A 24,314-nucleotide genomic window follows, 5' to 3' on the forward strand; every position below is an offset into this window, starting at 1 on the left:
TCTAACGAAACATCGCGGAGCAGAGGATGGTTTGAAAAACTTTTTAATCTGTGCCAAACTGTCAACTCATGTCATGCGTAGTCCGGTCAATGGATTCACATATTGATCAATAATATTAAATATACAAGTGTGTGATTATAATTAATAACTGACGTGAGTAATAGCAAAAATATTTTGGGTGAACTATTCGGGGTCTCTGAGACCCCAGCTAGAACATGATAAAATGCAATGGAGGTGTGACGTGCGTTCAGTTTCTGTCTGGTGTTGAGGTTATTCTAAACTATTCTACTGAATCCCAAATAAGTGTACACACACACACAACCAAATCAATGTAAAGCCAAACACAAGAGTCATGCGAAGTGCCGATTTTTTTCAAAACCAGCTGTCCCGACCTTCCGATACTGCATGACGTTCAAAGCTTCAAACGTCATCAATCACGTAGTATTGTCATTCCGATACAAGCCTCGGCACACTGTGTGATACAATAGTGCTTTGAAAACTGCGTCGGAGCATCGGAGCCTCTGTATCAATCTTCCCATCACTACCATTTTCCAAACAGTGTATTTGACTTATCCTCAATCCCTATGGCACACCTATAAAAAGTTGTTATATTCTGACTATTTTAGACAGGTTAGGGTAGGAACCGCTGCAGGGCAGCCTGCATGACTCATCATAGGCATAAACAGAGAGAAGTAGCTCCGGCTACAATGTTCTTCCGCAAGACGCATACAGTTCTGTTTATTAACTGCTAGAGAGCCAAAAGTTACGGACTACAGTTTTAAAAACTTTAATCTTAGGTCAAATTAATTATGATTAATCACAATTATTTTTGGAAAAAAATGTGAGATTAATTACTGAAGTTTTTTTTTAAAGATCGATTGACAGCACTACTAAAAACACATAAAATTACTACACTTAATTTTAACATTTAAGTTGATCAACATAATGTCAACTAGGGCTGTCAAAATGACTGAAAAACTAAATTCGATTTTGTACCTAAATATTATCAACATTCGAATTATATTAGAATTTAAAAGGCATAATTTCAGTTAGGTGGGAGAAAAGCTTTTGGCTTCTCTCCTGAGGCCACAAGGGGGCGCATCGAAAAAAATATTATGCACGTTTCTTCAAAGCAGAATAAAATAACACGGCTATCTTTGAAAAAAGTGCATAATGTTTAAAATAATGTTTATAAACCTTATATAATTAAAAAAGTTGCTTCATTACAGCATGTACAGCATCATGCATGCATGTATAGTTTAATAGAAAGGACCGAAAACCAATCACAAAGAGTACTTTCTTCATTTTAAAACTTGAGATGCAGTGGGATGGGGAAAAACCGTTTAAAGTTCAACTTTAAAAAGTTGAACTTACATTAATTTTACATGGCTTTCTAAACATGCGGCTCTCTTGTGCGAGATGCGAGTGTAACAGTGATAGATGTCCCTCTAGAAAATGTGATAAATATGCGTTCTGTGTGAACGGCTTGGTTTCGGTTTTGACGTAAACAACATCATCTCAGCATTGATGTTCTCTTTTTCCGCAATATTTTGAATGAACATCGTAGCAGCACCGCATCTAGTGGGTTCAACTGGATAGGCTAACAAAAGCATTAAAATGCAATGACACTTACATCGTCGTCGCATTTCGTGCACCACTGATAAGGCTGCCTGACGCACACCTAAAATTCGAATGCAAAGTTTTTGAATTCGAATGTGGATTTTTATTTTAAATTCGACAAATATTCGAAATTCAAAAAAAATTTTGACAGCCCTAATGTCAACAGAACTCATCAAAATAATGTTTGCAACTTAAAAGATTTAATTTCAATTGCAACCATGCATTTTTTAAGTTGTAGTAATGTGTCTGCTGAATTTCTTTAGAGTGTGTCTTTCTCACGTTCTCTCTCTCTACTTGAGTGTAACGTTGGCATTCAGCGCTGGCATTAGTATCTCAGCACCAGCTGGTGTGTGTGGGTTTGATTCCCTGTGCGGAGCTTTTGTGTTAAAGGAACATCATGTGTGACATCAGCGCAGTAAAAGCACAGCCCTGATGAAACCTGTTCTGACTGCACCTGAGCCTGCGGGCGGAAGAGTCACAATCTGACCACTCCAGTGCACTGATACAGAACATGTTATGCGATTTTCTGCCATCACAAATTACGGGTTGTAGTTTCCCGGCTACCAGCGGTCATCAGCCCCACTTTGAACAATTAAAATAGTACTGGTTTTACTACAATGTGTGATAAGTATAGATTTTTGCTTGTTTCACTGCAAATCCAACTTGCAAAAAAGTTTTTCTAACAAATTTATTTGTTAAAAACCTGTCCAAAAGTCATCTGAACAAACAATTTTGTTAAACAATTTTGTTTTGCAAGTTTCCAGCATAAATTGCAGCTTGAAATAATCATATTGTAACTATTATTAAAAAAATAGAATTTTTACATTTGTTAGAAGAACTTTATGCAAGATTGAATTTTTTTTTTAACAGTTTGTTTAACTGCAATTTATGCTGGAAACTTGCAAAACAAAATTGTTTAACAAAATTGTTTGTTCAGATGACTTTTGGACAGGTTTTAAACAAATACATTTGTTAGAAAAACTTTTTTGCAAGTTGGATTTGAACAAGAAAAAAAAAACAACTTAGTGCACCTGAAATAAAAACTAAATTCTGAGAATTTCTGGAAAAAAAAAAAAAAAAATCAGAATTGCGAGGTATATAGTAATATCGAGATATAAACGCAGAACTGCATGATATAAACATAATTTTGAGAAGAAAAGTATAAATACATGCAGTAATTCTGAGAATTTCTGAGAGTCAGAATTGCAAGATATACACAGTAATAGGGCTGCACGATAAATCGAAATGGAATCGAGATTACGATTCGACAGAAGCTGCGATTGTCATGCGTATCTTTCAGTGAAGCACGGTTCTGTGATCAGCAGTAAATCTCCATCCAAAGGCCAGAGGGCGCTCTCGCGCTGAAACTCCAAATACGCCTCGCAGAAGAAACCCAGCCACATCATCTCACATAAGGATTTATTTCAAACACTCGACTGACGTTATGAAGTGACGTTATGAAGTGAGAAAAAAAGTCAGAATTGCGAAGAAAAAAGTCTGAAAATGTCCACAAATTTAGAAAACTGGTCTGAGATGAGGTAAAAACATATAGACACTGGTTCATGGGTTCACAGAATGCCAAACCATTGAAATTGAATTAGAAACAAATGATTCACAAAGGTTTCAATGCTCCATGAAGAAGCCTCCATAACTAGTTGATTTAACAAGTTGTCTTCAATAGGTTGACCATTTTTTTAATCTAGGTCATTTTTTTTTTTAAACTTACAGCTGTCAGTGAGGAGGCATGATATTTTTGTTTAGTAGTTTTGCCAAAATGAACGCATGCTGAAATTACACACACATTCTAGTCAATCAGAATTGAGTATCGTAGGCCTATACTATTTTTTAGAGAAGTCTGCTGCATTTCCCAAACTAAATTCATAATTTCAATTAGTTGAATTGTAGTAAAATGCTCCAGACCTCACAAAAATTAAGGAAAGACTTGCAACACTGAAAAATCCTAGCGCTAAATTTCCATAAAATTTGCATTAGGCAGATAATCAGACAGGTAGCGTTTCATCCCCAAGGAGCAGAAATGCTAGCGAGATCATGGCATAATGCTATGCACAGTGAGATCATTTACATGAGACAAGAAACTTGTCATTAAAGTAAAGTGAGGTATAAAATCTGTCATTAGACTCTAATTATCCCATCCTACAGTTAGTGCAGCTGTCATCCATGTGCAGCTAAATGTATTCTCTCAGTTTAGGGAATTACTGCATATATTATTCAGCCCCAGCCACCACCATACCACATTATCACCCCAATCAAGAGCACATTTATCAGTGGGAGGCTGAACACAATATAAATGCCACCGCACTTCCACGCAGTCACACACACACACCGTTAATCAAACGTATGGACATATGCGTGTAGATGATTTCAGTGCTTCCGAGAGTATGATACGTGAGAGAGACTCACTGTAGGGCAGCCGCCGTCATGCTGGTCCTCCAGGAACCCAATTCTGCAGAGCGCCTTATCGTTCTTCAGCCAGTACTCCGACGAATCCAGAACACTCTTACTGCATAAAACCTGACACAAACACACACTTCTTTCAGACTGAGGCATAGCATTAAAAAAAAACATTTTTGAATGTGCAAAAATATAGGGAATTACTGCATATATTATTCAGCCCCAGCCACCACCATACCACATTATCACCCCAATCAAGAGCACATTTATCAGTGGGAGGCTGAACACAATATAAATGCCACCGCACTTCCACGCAGTCACACACACACACCGTTAATCAAACGTATGGACATATGCGTGTAGATGATTTCAGTACTCCGACGAATCCAGAACACTCTTACTGCATAAAACCTGACACAAACACACACTTCTTTCAGACTGAGGCATAGCATTAAAAAAAAACATTTTTGAATGTGCAAAAATAATCACATATTTTACAGAAATATTGTACTTAATAAAATAATTTCACATATTTATTAATAAAATAAAATACAGACAATATAAAACATGCACATTTGAACTTTCTTAAATTTTTCTTAATCCTCTACGCTTTTCAGGCTTCCTGGCAGCAATGTGCTTTTAAGTATCTGCATATTTCAATGTTTCAATTACATTATCTGTGCATTTCAATACATTTTTAAACATAAACCACCTTATTTAGATTTTTCCATTTTAAATGATTGAATTATTCATTTCTTTATTTTATTTTAAAGGGGTCATATGATGCGATTTGAAGTTTTCCTTTCTCTTTGGAGTGTTACAAGCTGATTGTGCATAGATAAGATCCCTGAAGTTGCAAAGACTAAAGTCTCAAAACCAAAGATATATTCTTTATCAAAGTTAAGACTCTGCCACGCCCCCCTAAAACGGCTCGTTCTAACACGCCCCCACATGTCTAGTATTTGAAAAATAATGTGTTTTTTGAACATTAAAGCATGTCAACATATTCTGTTACACCAAATACACAAAATAATGATCTTTAAAAAAGCATCATATGACCCCTTTAAACAGCACTCCCTGTCCTCCATTTAAACCCTTTGGCACAATGCTAATGCGTCGCGGTTGGGACTCTGGGACTCTTCAGGACACATTAGCGTTTACACTACAAATGTGAAGTGGCCACGTGCATCACGCGTAATCACCTCTGAATGTGCTTTGACTTTCTGAAATTCATTCACACCTGTATTTAGCGCTTATCACGGATCAGATCGCCTAAGATAAATGATAATACTAGGATTACTATGAGGCCACACTGTCCAAACTGTCCCCAAAACTAAACTACATTTAATTACCAGTGCATATGAGCTGAATTGCTGCAGTATATGATCACAAATTTAATTTATTTTTTAGTCTCTCACTCTTAAATGATATTTCTTCAATCAAATATTCAGCATACTAACTTATCAGGACAAGCAAGCTTTGACCTTGCCATGTCTGTGGTGACTGGTAATTTATTATCATCATTTACATATGAATATTTAATACATACTTCTGGCAATCATGCTGTCACTGGTGTGTAACATACCAACTTCACAGCCAAGTAACCATGTCAGTAATGCACTATTATAGATTATTAATGAAAAGTTGAGTGTGTGGCCTGTCAGTGAACCGTGCTGAACATGTAATATTTCATAACATAAGCTTATAAGCGTATGTGCTCAACTCAAACAGATGCAAACTGAAAATATTTGCTAAAAATATCAACCTCTAATTGAATTAGCACTACTGGTACAGTACGTGAGACATCCCTAAAACAAACACAAACTCTCTCTGTTAGTGCGTAACCTTCAGTTTGATTCATTATCAGTGTGGCTATGTACGCATTGATTATCTCAGTGTGTATTTAAGCAGTAAACACATCCGTGTGTGTGTGTGCGCGCACACGTGTTTACTTCGTTTAATTAGAGTTTGTGGGTGTTTTTATGTGTGAGCACATGTGTGTATTTTCTCTGCCCTTGCTGTGTGTGCCATCTGTACCGACTGTTTTCCTGGCACAGTCCACCATATGACAGGGTTGCTGGGACAGTTGCGTCACGGTTCACTGTGGTTAAACTACTGACAGAGCTAATATGCCATTACAGGAATGGGTAACCTTCGGCAGATGGGTAATCATTAGCACGCAAGGGATAAGCGCGAGAGAGATGAATATGTATTTATGTTTTCTGGTAGTTTCATTCAAGTTAATCGCATCTGCTTGCCAAATGAAATGACCTCTCACCATAATCCTTCCTCGTCGTTACACAGCCTGTTTTATTTAGATATAGAGATGTGTGGAAATAAAGATACTTTTTTTTTTCCATATTGGGTTTACCAATAAGATTCAACATTGATTTAAGCAAGAAGAACACTTTAAAGTAGCAGCTTCAGATTAGGCATAGCCCAAAACAAAGCTGAAGAAAAAACTGTGACTAAACAACATTATTTCATTCTAGCAATATTTATTCTAGCAATTATTAAATGCATAATGATGAAATATTATAAAGGAATTATAGAAAAGAATATATTATAATTATACAATTATTTATTATTAATATTGTAGTTGTTATTATATTATGACAATGTTATTAAACATAATTATTAAAATATTACTATTACATAATAATAATGATAATTATTAATAATAATCAAATTAATTATATTATTGTTATCATTATCAAAATTATTACTAGTGATCGACCGATATTGATTTTTTATAACCGATACCAATTATTTGCATGTTTATGTGCTTACTAACTACAGCAAATCAAGTGCCTGCACGCCGTTGTTGCTGTCTCGTCTCCCCTCAGACATGCTGCAATGGCAATCCTGCGCGCAATTCTCAAAACACCCACAAGGTGGTGGCGTTTATCGGTAAATCCGATATTACAAAACCGATATCCGATTATTGTAAAAAGCTTAAATATTGGGAAAAATATCGGTAAATCGATATATCGGTCGATCTCTAATAATTACTATAGTTTTTAAATCTATCTATCTATCTATAATTTATCCATTTATTTTAATAATTATTGTATTTATTTAATAATATATGTAATAACAACAATAATAAATAATTTTATAATAATAATTTATGATATCTTTTATATATTATTAAAATGATTATAAAGGTATATTTATAATATTATTATTTAATCTTTTCGAATATTAATTACTAATGCATGTTATTGTTTTATTTCGTTTTTGTCCAAAAGCAGAAATAAAACAAATTAATTACAATCAAAACTACTGGACACTTAAAAGTAAAAATAAGCTGTATCAGTATCAGTAAAAATAGCATTGCATCTAGATTATTAAGGCACAGTGATTAAAAAAATAAAAATAAATCAGGAACACAGAAAAAAAGTCCCCTTATTTCAGTCAGTTTGTGGACCCCTGTGCTATTCGCATCAATAATGACCCATCCACCCTAATCTCACAACAGCTCCTGTGAGAGCTACAAAACTGATTAGTACAGTGTCACGCTATAGTAACGTCCTCTTCCCCTGATCCGGCATCTGCTCCCACAGGGGCCGCTTTCCTTTAACACCAATCCACTAATAAAGCGCTTGGCTGAATGAGACAAAAGTTAAAAGAGCTAGAAGACAAGGGAGATACTGGATTCATCATGCTGCTTGCTCTGTCACACTTTCTCTCTGTCCTTTCTCTCGCTCACACTGGCAGAGCATCAGCTAATGTAACCTGACTTGTAGTGCAGCTGCCTACAGAGTAAAAAGTGCTGATGGCAAAAAGCCACAGTCTCTGTTCCCTGGACAGGTGGGAGAGTCAGCCAATCAGTAAGGCTTCATGTTAATCACACTGTGATTGGAGCAGGAGATTCTCGCTCGTGCTCAACCACAAGAGCTCATATGGTGAACACGGCGCCTTGGGCCAGGAACCTACTGCACACTATCTAGATAACTTTGGTGTAGCTGGAAGTGTTTGCACTCATGTACTTGCGTGATTTGGGTTTTAACACACACACACACACACCTTCCTGCAGGCGGAGACAGAGGACCCAAGGGTGCTCTCAGATTTGACTTCCTGTGTGTCCGCGGACTCAGACCCCTCAAACATGGCAGATGATTGGAAATTACTGTGGAAAAAGAGAGAGACAACAACTGAATCCAACATCAATTCAACAGAGTGCATTAGTGTCTCCACTTTTTCAGATGGATTGATTCCAGAAGCATTTTTCATGGATCAGGATTTCAAAAAAGTCTTCATTAAAGCATTATAAGCCATATACCAAGCCAACCAGCTATGAGGGAAAGAACTACAATCCCATGAAGCAAATGACAATCAAATGATGAAGAAATATACAATTATTCTTTTGAAATTGATTATTATATCTACAGGAACAATATATGTTAAGTTTATTGCAAAATATTCATATATACACAAATGTAAGTGTTTTTAGCTTGCAACGACACTTTGATTATTGAACTTTTCTGTGCAGAATCATGGGTAATGCAGTTTTTCACCACAAATTCAGCTTTTAAAGCAATAATTCACCACAAAAGGAAAATTATCCTCATTTACTCACCCTCACATCGTTCCAAACCTGTATGAATTTCTTTCTTCTGCTAAACACAAAAAAAAGATATTTTGATGATTGTTGGTAACCAAACAGTTAACGGTAGCCATTGACTTCCATGGTATTTTTTTCCATACTATGGAAGTCAATGGCTACTGTACCAGCATTCATCAAAATATGAAATAAATTCATACAGGTTTGGAATGACATGTGAGCAAAATGTGAGAAAGGACGACAGATTTGTCATTTTTGGCTGAACTACCCCTTTATTCAATTATTTTAAAAGTTGAAATATTGTAAATGGATGGCTTCAACAAAAGCATTTACTATTGATTACCAACCTCAGAAAACTCACAGTGGGTCTGTCGTTAAAAATCAAATTCCCTACAGACAAAAGAATGCTTTTACTTCTAAAACCTGACTGTTGCACTCTATAACTAATGTCTTTGCTTCTTACTGAAAAAAAAACATTAAGTCTGAAGAAGTGCTAGAACGGGTTAGCAACTTTTAGAAGTTGGAAGTCTGGGTGTGTGAATAAAATGAAGCAAATGACATTTGTAGATAAAGACAGTGAAAGGAAGGAAAATAACATGGACTGTTTAATTAAATTTGACAAGATTAATTGACTACTGGGGATACATTAAGTAAGGATGAAACACCACGGCCAATCCTCTGAGGTGACAGAAGAATAACATTATGCAGATCATACAGTGTGCAGTGATGTTCTTCTGCTCCAGAGCATTTCTATCTGAGCTCCATATTCTCCCTGAACGCAGACAAATTAACCTCTTTTGTTTATTTTATAAATGAACCCGCATTTTGTTCATAAATTTTCCCTGCAGAATGTACGTGCTCTCCATTTTTATGGCAGCAGCGGTTGGTCCCTGGTCAGGGTTAATTGTGGGATCACAACCGAATTGCATGTGAAAGGGATAGTTTACTCAGAAATATAGATTCGGTCATCATTTACTTACTCTAATGCTGTTCCAAACTCATGCCGTTTTATTTTTTCTCAATTGTGAGATTTTGGCCTGCTCTTTTCCATTTAAATGGACAGTGATGAATACTGTCGACCTCACAAAGAGCAAAAAGCACTACAAAGGACCATTAATGATCTGTTCATTAAATTAAATCACCATTAAATGATCAAAGCGAAAAAACAAACAAACAACCACCACAAATTACATTTGGGAGCCACAAAATTTAAAGGTCCCCTGAAATGCTTAGAAACACGCAGTGTTACTCTATGTGTTGACGTCATTTGAACTGAAACAGGAAGACAGGGCGGGACATATCAAGCAGCCCCGCCCCTTTTTAAAATAGCAAGTAGCGTTCGTTTATATCACTGCTTGATTTTATAGTGTAGGGGGCGGGCGCTTCGGATTCTAGAGAGCATTTGATTGGACAGAAAGTTTCATGAGAAGCTGAAGTACGATGTGACGTCAAAAAAATCGTTGAGCCGTTTTGGCAGAAGTGACGAACTGCAAGCTTTGAATGCTTATATCTTCTAAATGTGAATTTTGTCACTGTTTTGGAGCACACTGCCTTATAGATAACCTTAAGACTAACATATTGATACTAACACCCAAAAAACTTTAATTTTGATTTCATGGGGACTTTAAGACTTGATGCATAAAAGCATCTAAAAGTTTAAGTAGATATTTTTACAGTGTTTTCTGTCATTTAGGGGCTTGCATACGCTTTCTTGAAAACTTTCCTCAGATTTCTTCTTGTGTTTCGCTGACAAAATAAAATGACATGACAGTAAATGATGAACTGATGCCAGTGTGAACTCGAAACTTGAGTTATTCTTTATTATCTATAATAAAAGATTTCAAAAGTACATCTAGTGCCTTCTGTAATGGACTGTAAAACACATTAGCGATGGTCAAAACTACCTATACTTACAAAATCATTTAGTCAGTGGTTTATCTGAATGATACCTGATTTTCAGCCAGCGTTTAGACTCGCTCTTGCATTTTTAAAAATGTTTTGAGTGCAACAGAATGGAAGAGAGCAAAGACGAGACATGTTTTTCAATGTCTGGACTACTTTTAACTGATTTAAAACACAAAACTCGTGGCAGAACGCTGAAAAACAGCTTGAGACGTGACGCATGTGACATGACGTATGTCTGAATGTGCACGGTCGTAACATTTCAAAGAGGGCTACATACCGTGCAAACGGTCTAACAGCTGAAACACAGCATGCTGTGAGCAAGCTAAAAATGTCAAAACAAGAAAATAAAATCGAAAACAGTTACTTATGACTTGTGTGAACGTGTTTTTATTCCATGTCTTTTCTCTCACTAATCCGATTGTGTACTCAAGCCACCCCTGAGAAAGGACTGGGTTCTGCTGGGCTTTCCTCAAGGTCATAAAGGTTAGATAGCAAATGACATAAGCTTTCCATCCAGGAAGGCAAACACTTGAGCATCAGAAGGCTTAACTGCTTCATTCTGAGGAGCTGTCTTGGGATGTCAGCCTACTGTATATTCACCTAAAATGTGTATGAATATCTTTTGGCCTCAATCGAGGATTACCTGAGAGCCTTGAGGGACCTTTTAACATTAAACACTCAAAAGAGCTGCAACTACGCGCAACTGTGTTGCTGTAATGTGTGGTTCGGTTGACGAAAATGAGAAAAACGTACTTTAAATCCCTTCCTTCAACACTTCGGCAGATCGAGAGCCAGGGCTGCCAATGACAAAACACAGTTCTTTCTTAGTTATTCTTAGTTCATGTTGAGCTTAGCTTAGTCAGCTCGTCAATATGATCAATAATTGTTTGTTTCTGGCTATGTGACTCAAACACTGTGTCCTACTTCAATGACAACACCAGACGAAGCTACAAGATGCAACAAAATCAATCACAAATCACAGCCAATCAGAAGAGCAGGTGGGCGGAGCAACGGAACGTGAAGAAACAAATACATACTGAATTAATAAAAAAATAATTATTGTAACGTGATTCCAAAAAATGTACACGGTGACTGATACAGTCTTTGTCTTGGAATACACTTGTTTGATCACAGTTTATTTACCCATTGTCATGTTCATTATGGCTATTTAAGTCATGCAAAAATATATTCAAACTCAAATCATAATATTTGAATGTTGTACAAAACAAACAAGCACCTGAGATAATCATTGAGCTGTCACAGAATTAGAAACCACAAGACAAAAACTATGATTAGCATGGAAAAGATACCACTTCACATCTGGTTAGGACACAATGTAAAGCATAGGCATCATCTACAGTATACTTTTTGCCATTTTTCACCATCACTATGAAACCGCTTGCAGCAGGATTATATCTAAAAAAAAATGAAGCATCTCATGAGTTATATTGATGAATTCCAGGAATATTCAGAGAGGCGGAAGTGAATTTCTCTAGTGTAGGGTCAGCTTGAGTTCTGTAGTGAGTCTAATGGTGAGTCTGCATTTTCTCCTTTAGGCGCCATTCATACAGAATTGCATTTTTGCTTTGCTTTTGCACTGCTTTGCCATTGTCGACATGTCTTTGACCATTGCACTCATGTTGCAAGCTTTAAAAAACACAATTTTGAGACCTCACTTTTTTTCTTCCATTTTTGTTGCGTGTTTTTAAATGCAAAAACTAGTTTTTAAACACAAACACACATTCTGTGTGAAGTTTGCCTTGGTATTGATGTCTTGAATTAAACAACAGGGTCTCTGCACACAATTAGTGCTGTGTTCAAAATATCGATACGACGATGTATCGTCACAGAGATTTGATGATACGAGTATCAATTGTTTGGTGCACATAAATATTTGTAATATGATATACTAAATTAGCTAAATATGAAGGAAAGATTTCACAATTTTAGCTATGTTTACTGTAAAACCATTACTATTTGTAGCATTTCCAAGACAGCAGACACTTATTTGTGCAGCTAGCGTCAGACTGAACTCTTTCTCCTTCTAATGCAATGGGTTATGACACGAAGCCATAAATGCCATTTGACAGCTATCAAATGCACCACTCTTGTGATTGCTTTGCAGCTGAATGAAAACAGATGTTAAAAATCCTCAAATTATCCCTTGAGGACATGAGCGCAGCTGCCTGATGTGTTTGGATGTGTCGTGGGCCTGAGATACACTGAAGCTCCAGTCTTTATGGAAATCGTGTCGATGGTTACGTGAAGGCTCGTTATTATTTATCAACAAAAAAGCTGGAAACGTTTTATAGCCAGAGGACAGTAATGGTGAGTAAAGTGAAACACGATTAAACAGAGTACATGCGTGAAATACACACTCCCATGTGCGTTTTGCTCATGATGACCTGTCAAAAGCGAATTCAATTTTCTCAGGCTGTCAATCACAGCTTTGGGAAGTGAATGCAAATGCTGTTTTAATCCTGTTTACACCACCAGTGAACTCAACTTTCAACGAGAGCTGGTGACTTCCAGTGGCATGACAAACAGTGACCTTTGGCGACAGGATGACAAGGCTGAGAAAAGTGTAACTTTATGCAAATGTGGAGGGACTTGATACGAACATATACTTCTGGAGTTTATGTGGTTTAATTTGAATGTAAAATTGCTTAAAAATTAGGCTGTTTTTCACCATAACTAATCGAAACTTGGAAAAACATAAATAAAACAATAATAAATTAATTAATATATCGGTTGAAGTATAATGTCACTCCTTCATTTGCTTACTTTTGCTATAGACTCCAAGCCCTCGATTTTGATAAGCATGTCTTAAATGAACAATGAATGTAGTCGCCCAAATTTCAGCAACCATAAAAAACGAGCCTTCAAGAAATGTCAACAAATCTGAACATCCAAAATGATTGACAGGCAGTAAACCTTTCTGATTGGCTATACAAGGGCGGCCGTTCACCTGACTCTTTTGGTGCGTTCAAGTCATGTCGGATAGATCGTATTTACGAGTTGAACGCACATGAACGCCACCACAAAGTCGTTATTACGAGTGGGAAACTAAATTTTCTTTAAGCCCCGAGTTTCCGAGTTGCGGGCGTGTCAATGAGAAACATGGCGGAATCGATGGATGCAACGTCTGTAGTTGAGTCAACTCGTAACGTCCCAGGAGGACTTGAACGCAGCATTATATTCTGTTTACAGATAGCCTACTAGAACAACTGTCACAGAGACAGGACGATTATGTCACGACATATATTTGAGTTATATCTGTCGGTCTGAATTAACAATTTACATGTGGTATTAAAATGCTTACAGCACCGGTTTCAAGTCCGTAAGTTCGGTCATTTTACTGTAACTGCTTAAATCTAAACAAATGTAAACGATGGGACTTGTACACAAAAGCAATATATTACAGTTAAGTTGTTAATGAACGTTTCCGCGCTTTGTTGAGAATTGTGACACACAGACAGTTTCTTTCTCTCTGGCACTTGTTCCGTCAAACCGGGGAACGTTTCATCTTTAATGTGAGCTGGTTAATGAAGTTTAAGATTGTAATGACACTTCGCTTTAAATAATCCATGTCACGGTTAGTTTTAAAATGACCCTGTTGACCGTTTAGGTCAGAGACTGAGGTGAAAGGAGAACGGCTGCTTTACACGCTTCCCACAGCTCAAAATCATTTCAGATTGACAACCGAGCCCAGATATCTGTTACGTGGCAATTCATCAAATTTTCAAAATGTCATCAAATATTTGAGTAACCGGTGGATCATTCTGCAAAAGGAAAAAGATAATAATCAAACATAATAATAATAACAAAATATATAATATAAACAAATGTATAATAATAAACAAAAAGAAAGCCAGCGCGCGAACAGATGCGCAATAAATGAGCGTGCGTTGCACGACGTCACGAGCCACCTGAAATAAATGGGTTATTTTTTATCTACAAAGGCACCTTATCTTGAGCTATTTTCTCCACACAGTCGTCGAGAGACACGAGCATTCATTCTACTACATTGCCTTATGCGTTTATGAGCAAGCAATTGGTAGCTGAATAAACAGCACGGCGCTCAATGCATTTAACAGTCTGTAAGTAAATAATATTCTAATGTTAGCAAATCAAAGAAACTCAAATACACATTCACGCCACACCGTGCACTTTTTCACGTCTTGCACATGCCCCATGGAGAGCGGGCACACACAATTATTGTTTACTGATTTGTCTTTTTCGTGTCGTTTAAGTACAAGTGAATTTGATTTTAATACCGCAAAACGTTAAACTATGTTGCTAAGAAGAAAAATTAGAGGATGAAATCACATCTAAGATTAGGCTTATATTAAGCACAGTGATTTATGATGGAAAGGTTGAAATGCGCGCACTTACCCCAATATTTTCAGAAGGCACTGGGTTTCTGCCACTCCTCCCAGAAAAAAACCGAGCACTAAATAGCCTTATGTTCCTATATTATCCTGCGTGCCAAGAAGCCCGAGCGCTGTGGCGCGTGCCGGTGCCCCTGTCCCGAGCGCATCACAGTCTGTCAGAGCAGCGGAGGAATTTCCAGCGAGAGCTGCACAGACTGTAGTGAATGCCAGATAAGGCTATGGGACCAGCCAGGCATCATCAAAACAGCGGGGGAACTCTACGTCACTGCGGTTTCATTTGATGAACAGAACGCGGCAACTCGACTGTGCGCATAGAAAGACCAATGGTAAAAGGTAAACGAAGTCAAACACGCATAACGACAGCTCATGAATGTAGTGTGTTCTACGGAATATGGAACATCATGTGCAGACCGACATCGGCACATATAGAAAAACTGTCTGGACAAGATATATAGTAGATGTTTAGGTAGGCTAATTAACGTATTTTTAAACTTCTGTCCAAATTTAAAGTGAAAATATTAGGTTTAAGCAAGTTTGGCCACATATACAGTATAGCCTACACTCTAAAAAATGCTGGGTTAAATACCTTCTGGGTAGGAACCCAACCACTGGGTCAAAACAGCCCAATTGCTGGGTTTGTCCCTATTTAACCCAGCGCTGGGTTATATTTAACCCAGCATTTTTTAGAGTGTATGTCAAAATGTATATCTTGCATTATTTTTCTTCACTAATTCATTTGAAATGATCCTGCAAATGAATTTTTTGAAAGGTACCCTACAAATATTTTATACTATTAAACAAACGTTTGAAGTAAGATTTTTCAATATTTTTTCGTAAAAAGTCTTTATTTATTTGATGCAAAATGTAGTAAAATTTAGAAATATCATGAAACATTTTTGACATTTAAAAAAGCTGCTTTCTATTTGAATATATTTTAAAATGTAATTTATTCCTGTGATCAAAGCTGTAAGTCACATGATCTATTGAAATCATTATAATATGCACATTTGCTGCTTAATTATCACTGGTGCTCAATTATTATCAATGTAGAAACAGTTTTGTTGCTTAACATTTTTCTGGAGACCATTTTTCAGGATTCTTTGATGAATATTAACTTTAAAACAATCAGTTTCCACAAAATTATTAAGCAGCACAACTGTTTTCAACATTGAGAATAAGAAGAAATGTTTCTTAAGCAGCAAACCAGTACATTAGAATCATTTCGAAGGATGTTTGACTATATTTTGATCAAATAAACACAGCCTTGGTGAGCATTAAATACTTCCTTCTAAATAAATAAATGAATAAATAAAATCATTCCAAACTTTTGACTGGTATAGCCAACATGAGGTCATAAAAGCTAATTAATTACAGAAGAGTCTGAAAAGTTTAGTTTCAAATAGATTTAGTCACACAGCAGGACACTGGCATCACTGCTTTTTAAGGTTGTCTTGTTTGCTGCTTATATAGAAATGCTTCTCATTTACATAAACAAGTGTTTTGACTCTGTGTATTGTTGTTGTATTTCATTTGTCTGTACGAAGAATGTGAGAGAATGTATAAAACGTCTGTCTGCAGCTTTTAGTGCATAACAGATGACAAGGCTGACAAAACCCAGTGATTCTGTCATTTTCCCCAGAGATCTGGATCCTTAGTAAGTAGTATGATTCAACCCCAATAACTATCAACACCCTCTCAAGTATATTTTCACACCCTGCAATGCAAAAAAAAAACAAAATCTTCTTTCCACCTCCAATTCTCAAGTCAAGATTAATGGACTAGTTCATCCAAAAATGACAATTTGCTGAAAATGTACTCACCCTCAGGCCATCCAAGATGTAGATGAGTTTGTTTCTTCGTCAGAACAGATTTGGAGAAATGTAGCATTGCATCACTTGCTCACCAATGGATCCTCTGCAGTGAATGGGTGCCGTCAGAATGAGAGTCCAAACAGCTGATCAGAACATCGCAATAATCCACACCACTCCAGTCCATTGGTTATCGGCTTGTAAAGTGTGTTTGTAAAACACAAATCCATCAAGATGTTTTTAATTTCAAACCAGCTAAAACACGAGTCCTCTATTCATAATATTCTTCAGTGGAAAAAATAATCTGGTCTAAATCAGGAGCGAAATATGCACAGACCAAGCACCGTTTACAAGTGAAAACAGTTCAAAATAGCTCTAAACTAATATGTGGGTGGATTTTGATGTGAGAGTTTTTCCAGAAGGAAACATTATTATGGATTATGGACTCATATTTTAGCCAAAAGCAACAGTTTAAACGCCTTATAAATAGATTTGCATCTTACAAACACGCAGCTTTTCACTTCACAAAACAATATTTATGGATATACTTGTGGATTATTGTGATGTTTTTATCAGCTGTTTAGACTCATTCCGACGGCACCCATTCACTGTAGAGGATCCATTAATGAGCAAAGGGATGTAACGCTAAATCTCTCTTTCTGTTGCCATGAAGAAACAACTCATCTACATCTTGAATGGCCAGAGGGTGAGTAAATATTCAGAAAATGTTTTATTTTTGGGTGAGCTATTCCTTTAAGGCACTCTGCAATAAAAGCTGCCGGAAAATGTGTCGACTTGCTCTTATGACATTATTGTTTAAAGTTTTATTCTATAATATAAATTATGCAGAAGGCTTACAAGCAGCAGATGTTTAATCATAGCCTCTACTGACATTATTCTGAACACATCTGGTTTGATTTACTGCTTCTTTAATGACTGATACGAGTGTTATTGGCCGGACACTGATACAGCACTGACATGCATCAGGCGGCGTGACTCTGATGTCTCTCTCTCATCCGTCTGTTTAACATGCATTATCTAGAACTGTCCCTGCTGGGCCCGTGATGGCGACTGACAGCTGTCACTGTGACTTTGATGGCAGCAGAGAGAGCTGGCCTGAGGTTTACAACAACAGAGGGACACACAATCTTGCATTTTCATCAGATGAAAAGAAACGTGAGTACGGCAGAGGCCATGTAAGGGAAACAATGGAGGAGGAAGACATGAGGAAGACGGGATGTGACACCGACCGAGATATTTATGGGATATATGTGGCATGACCCACAGGGCCCAGGGGCTCTTGGGAAAGGGCAGGCCGTGTGATGTATACGCAGATAACGCCAGGGGCCGAATTTAGAGTTATGCAAATTTCATGTGTCACTTTAACGATATGCTAATTCCCGGTGTTATCTAAATGCCGTAAAGACAGGAGTCTGTCATCTAATTAGGAGGGATGCGTATGAGTCGGGGTAAGGTGTGTTTACAGATGCAGGAGTTGCTATCGTGTGTGTGTGTGGATTACGATACAGCTGTGCTGGAGAACGAAATTAAATTGACAGTTATTTCCACCTAATCCCACAGTCAGATAAGCGCGGCCTTTTATCACATCATCAAAGACACCGAGTGCCCTTTGTCAAGAGTGCATACAGCACACGCCGCCGCACGCTCTCCAATCGAGTACGAGTTATTGGAGGAGGCACACAGGGCTTGGCCCACGTGGGTGTAATTAGCGTTAATGAGATAGTTGATCAGTATAATTACTGAGACTCAGGCTGCTGTTATTCTAATCGTGGGGATTTATAAGTGTGTCTGTGCACATCAGCTACCTCTCATAATTCACATGGTTACGACCTGCATCGCTGATTGTGATAATCACACACCGCTGCTTTTTTTTAACGCAAAAGCGATTGTGGGAGTCGCTCTTGGGAGATTGCACTGTAGAAAATGTTTTTTGAAACAAAGATTACTGGAGTATAGGTTCTTCATTGAAGTACTATTTCAGTTGTTTCGTGTTTAATTCATTGTGTTACTGTTACTTGCCTTTTCATTGTAATTATTTGCGAAACTGAAGCCAAATTTCTGAGTGGATATTTTTTCTACGCCAATTTTTTTATTACCGTATTTTAGTCTTTCTACTTCAAAATTTCATGTTTAATTCAATGTGTTACTTGTCGTTTCTTTGTAGTTATTTGTGAAATTTGAGCAAATTCTTTAATAGAATAGTTTCAAAGCAAATCTTACACCAATTTTTGAAATTGCACTGTAGAAAATGATTTTTAAAGTTGTAAATCTTAAAGCTTAAATATTAGTTACTTTTCAATACTTCTGTTGAAAAAATTGTAAAACATTTTTTTGAAGTTGTAAATAATAATAAAAAAACATTATTAAAGTGTTTCAAAAGAAAATACTACACTGTAAAAAAATATTTTTCAAAGTTGTAAATAAAATAAAGATTCCTGGAGTATACTTTACAAGAAGATACTATACTGTAAAATGTAAAGTTGTAAATAAAACAAAGATTATAATATGTCTTACAAGAAAATACTATTTCAGTATTTCGACTTCAAAATTTCACATTTAATTCAATGTTATTTGCCATTTCTTCGTAATTATTTGCGAAATTAAATCACAATTTTCTACACCAATTTTTTTGTGTATTTCAGTCTTTCTGCTTCAAAATTTCACATTTAATTAAATGCCATTTCTTTGTAATTATTTGTAAAATTTACTAGCAATTTCTACGTGAATACTGTTATAAAGCAAATCTCACACCAGTTTTTTTCAGAGTGAAGAGGGAAATCACGTTGATGAGCTCACATCACGTGTGTTTATGAGTTTGCGGTGGTGGAAGGATTGTGTTGACAGATTGTGTTTCCAGACCACTGGTGATAGACCAGCATTCTGCTGTGCCAAGATCTTCTCTCTCCGAGCATCAGTTACCCGTCATGACTGTCTGGCATGGCGAGTTTTAAATCTGTCATCTGACTGATCTTTATTCACTGTCCGTTGTCTATGATTATAATCTCCTCTCCGCTTCCAACCTTTTCCTATCACTCATTATCACTTGACATTTCTCTCACAAGTCCAACATCCTCCACTGTCTGTCACTATCTCTGTGTCTCTCAGTACAGATGAAGTCCTATTGTCTTAAAGAATAGATTACATTCTGTCCTCATATTGCCAGAAACCCGTGTGACCTTCCTCCCTGGAGAAAAGCAGATATTATGCAGAATGTCCATGGCAATTGACTTCCATAATAGGGAAGAAAAAAATATATATAGTCATTGTCAATGTCTACAGGCAACTGTTTGGTGTCACAAGAGTTTACATTGAATTAAATGCCATATACTGTTTATTATGTAACCAAAATACCAGTAACATCCAGAAAAAAATATTCTGTAAAGAATTCCGAAAAAGTCTTATTTTGAAAATGTCTGTGCTTTACTACTTCCAACTGCTCATTCAAAAAGATGAGGGAGATAAAATATGCACTCTTAACCATCTATAACATATTACAATATAAACACCATGAAGTAAATAAATACTGTCATAATTTATCAATAGTAGATCATATGAAATCTATTGACATAAATGCATGGTATTAATTGTATGCAAACCATGAGCCTGTGGAATTTATGCGATTTGTTTTATTAAGTCAGTCTTTTGAAATTTATTAATCACTACTGCAGATTGCGATTCCTGTTTTTCCATCTCCAGATTTAAGACCTCTTAAAATGATACTTTAAAGGGTTAGTTCACCCAAAAATTAAAATTAGCCCATAAATTACTCACCCTCAAGTATCCTAGGTGTATATGACTTTCTTCTTTCAGATGAATCCAGTCGGAGTTATATGATTCGCTACAGGAGGCCTTTGTTCACCCCCCCGGAGCCGTGTGAGGCACTTTTTTTTTTATGGATGGGCGCTTTTTATTTAACTTCTTTTGGACTGATGCACTGCAACACCCGCTGAGTGGCATTAAACAGCTTGAAAGATCAAAGACAATTTTTAATATAACTTCTTAAATTTTAATATAAAATTTTCATTTTTGGGTGAACTAACCCTTTAAGTTATTTAAGACTTTTTACAACATTCAATTTGATTGAATAGAATTTCAGACATTTTATAGACTTGCAGCAAAAAAGAAAAGAACAGAAAAGAAAAGAAAAACTCCAAAAATGACAAAAAGCACCTTAAAAAAAAAAACATTTTCTGAAGCTATCAAATATAATTTATTTACATTCAGATATGGCATGTCAAGATGTGTTGTGCCAGGTCTGCGCAGGCTGGAAGTGAACACATTTTCTTTTTATTCTTTCATGAATTCATGATATAGTACAACCTGCGTATTGCTAAGAAAAAAACACCTTTCATGCGACTTTATATATTTGTATTATTTATCTCTCTTATTTTCTATATCTCTTAATGTTTGTGTACACATTTGTTGGTTTTGTGTGTGTGTGTGTGTGTGTAGTCATCCAAACCAGAGGGATTACTCAGATTTGTAATTAGTCCAATGGATGCTTCAGACAACTTAATTATGTTCCTTAATTAACATGCAGACCAAATGGAATACCAGGTGTTTGGTCTGCTCAATTCAATTAACGCTCCTTAATGCCAGTCGACCTGCATGGCAGGACAATACATGCAACAATTATGGATCAGGATTAGAACTGAGACATAGCTGAGTGGCATATCAGAGGACATTATCATACACAAAAGAGGCATAATGTACTGCTAATAATGGCACACAGACGGCCACGATCATTCCTGGAATATGGAAGCGGTTCTAATGATCTGTGGAAATGGGACTGAAATGCACATCATTAGAACAGGACTAAAAACAAAGCCATGGGGCCGACACAACAGCGGGAACGACGCTAGTGACACATGTCTTATTTTTCTGAAGGAAATCGCACACATCAAATGTTATGTTAAACAGAATACATTTCTCATAAACAACTTATGTTCATTTATATTCTAAAAAATCTGTCCCTTTATCACTCCTTATTACTGCTGTATTCCTTGTCGCAGTTGCCTTTTGGCGATTCATTTCTTAGCATAACAGTAAAGAAGATTTTTAGCTGAAACCGTGGTCCTTAGTGATTCATAATCCAAGTCAGCATAAAATAAAATAAAAATAAAATACCATCACTACTAGAGTAAAAAAAAAAAAGCATATCAAGGAACATAAAATGAATACCCAAGGCTCCTGAGGATATATTGAGGTCTTACGAAGCGAAACGATCTGTCTGTGCAAGAAATTTACAACATATCTGTAATCCAGAGCCACACGCAAACAGGGAAATCTGATTCTTTTCCACAAACTGGTTCTTTTGGATGCTTCGTTTCAATGAACTGGTTCAAATAAACGATTCACCAGTTCATTTACGTAAAAACACAATGACATAACGCATACACAATTATATTATTAAACCACCCAATGATAGTGTGAAATATGGATGTTTTACATGTCTAAAGCACATCATAAGCTTTGATCAGCTCACCTATTTACATAAAGAGAAACCATAAAAACATTAATTTGGCCCCTTCATTCAAATGCTGAATATGAATAAGTGCTAATATTCATTCAGCAGAAGATCAGATACGCCTGTATTCAGATGGTTCAGTCCGAAATGGTTTCGTGATCTGGTGGATCCAGTTCCCTGAAATGAACCGGTTCTAAAAAATGATTCATTCATTCACTGGACATCACTCTAGACAGTTTGCCTGGGGCTCTGGATTATATAATAATGTTGTAAATAATGTTCAATTTCTTGCACAGACGATCGTTTCGCTTCATAAGACCTCAATGTTTCGTCAGGAGCTATGGGTATACATTTTGTGTTGCTTTTTTTGCTTCTCAAATTACCAGTAGCCACTGACTAGCATTTTATGAATCACCAGGGACCACAGTTTCAACTAAAAATCAATGATTGCCAATATATTTTTTCACTTTAGCAGTTTTTCATGTCTATACTGCTATAGTGAAATGTACTGTAATTCCTCAACTAAATGGTTTACTAGCTGGCATGAAAACGGTTATGAGATGCCAGCTCCTGTGTTCCTGCTGGCTAGCGTGAGAACGCACTAGATTACACTGGCACAGACTGCACACCCAAACCTATATCAGTGTTGCACAGAAAGACAGAGAGACTGCAAAATATTAAAACAAAAACACACTTCCGGCCAGGGTTTAAAGTCGGCATGAATTTTAAATTCACCCTGTTTGTTTTCTAAATGTATGTATTTGATCTTAATGTGAACAGTTCATCCATGCTCTTCATTTTTAAAGGAACAGTTGACCTGGGGAAAAAGAGATGCTGAGAATTTCCTCACCCTCAGGCCTGAGTTGTCTTTTCTGAGTTTCTTCATGGGACAGATTTGGAGAGATTTAGCATTACATCACTTGTTCACCAATGGATCCTCTGCAGTGAATGGGTGCCGTCAGAATGAGAGTCCAAACAGCTGATCAGAACATCACAATAATCCACAAGTCTCCAGTCCTTCAGTTAACATCTTGTGAAGTGAAAAGCTGTGTGTTTGTGACTTTTTAAAACTTCAAATCATTGCCTTCGGCTGAAATACTAGTCCTCTATGCATAATATTTCTTTTTCTCAAGTGAAAAAGTGGACTCATCTGAATGAGGAAGGAAGTATGCAAAGATCAAACACCGTTTACAGGCGAAAACCTTTTCACTTGAAGCTTATGGATTACAGACTCATATTTTGAACAAAAGTGATAGTTTGAAGTTAAAATGTCTTAATGATGGATTTGTTTCTTATAAACATGCAGCTTTTGGCTTCACAAGATGTTAATTGATGAACTGGAGGCGTGTGGATTACTTGTGGATTATTGCAATGTATTTATCAGAATGAGTTTGGAATCTCATTCTGACGGCACCCATTCACTGCAGAGGATCCATCGCCGAGAAAGTGATTTAATGCTAAATTTCTCCAAACCATGAAGAAACAACATTTTATTCTTAAAACGTCTTAAAAATATGTGTGTGTTTTTCTGGCTGTTATTTTCTGATTTATGCAGTGCTAAAATCACCTTTAATTTAGTATGTCAACAAAATTAAACAAGTATTTTGAACCAGCCTTTATCCACTGTTCAGATTTCTGTTCTGGAAATGTGCATATTTGCATATGTCTCGTTTGCATATTTAAACATAACATTTGAGAAAACGAATGTGTGCTATTTTTAATGCAATCAGCCCACTGGGGACGTATGGCGATATCAATCACGTAATTTTTTGAGCCCATCATTTTTAATCAAAATGTCATGATTTGATCTCCCGGTGAAACAACAGACTTGACTTCTCTCTGGGGATGAATGCCGGACTACTCCAATCATTTTATACAAATTGCACATTGCTGTTCTCACACAGTGGGTTTGCTGTTGGATCAAGTGTAGTTTGCACTGCCCCATGCTTCAATAACAGTCCCTCTCTGACGTAAGGTAATAAGGGAAATCAATGGAGTGTCCTTTATGGACATCGCAGAGCTCAAGCAACTACGTATGCCTTTTAATGCGTCACATATAGTGTGCTAATGACTCTTGCAGAGGCAGTAACAGCTCTCATAAGAGACATTCCAATGCAAAG

The 24,314-nt window shown here is 36.6% G+C and overlaps 1 protein-coding gene across 1 annotated transcript in view; it reads right to left on the reverse strand.

The window, feature by feature from the left end:
* The window catches only part of LOC107727693 (A-kinase anchor protein SPHKAP), a 116,257-nt gene that overhangs the window by 34,929 nt on the left and 57,014 nt on the right, over positions 1-24,314 (reverse strand). The window contains exons 3-4 of the mRNA XM_016537646.1: positions 8,062-8,164; positions 4,042-4,152 (exon numbers count right to left, since the gene is read on the reverse strand). Of these exons, the coding sequence (XP_016393132.1) occupies positions 4,042-4,152; positions 8,062-8,164 (214 nt within the window). The remainder of the gene's footprint in view (positions 1-4,041; positions 4,153-8,061; positions 8,165-24,314) is intronic.

This window comes from Sinocyclocheilus rhinocerous, unplaced genomic scaffold, assembly GCF_001515625.1.
Source record: "Sinocyclocheilus rhinocerous isolate Xijiao unplaced genomic scaffold, SAMN03320098_v1.1 scaffold4081, whole genome shotgun sequence".
In the NCBI taxonomy this organism is placed as follows: Eukaryota; Metazoa; Chordata; class Actinopteri; order Cypriniformes; family Cyprinidae; genus Sinocyclocheilus; species Sinocyclocheilus rhinocerous.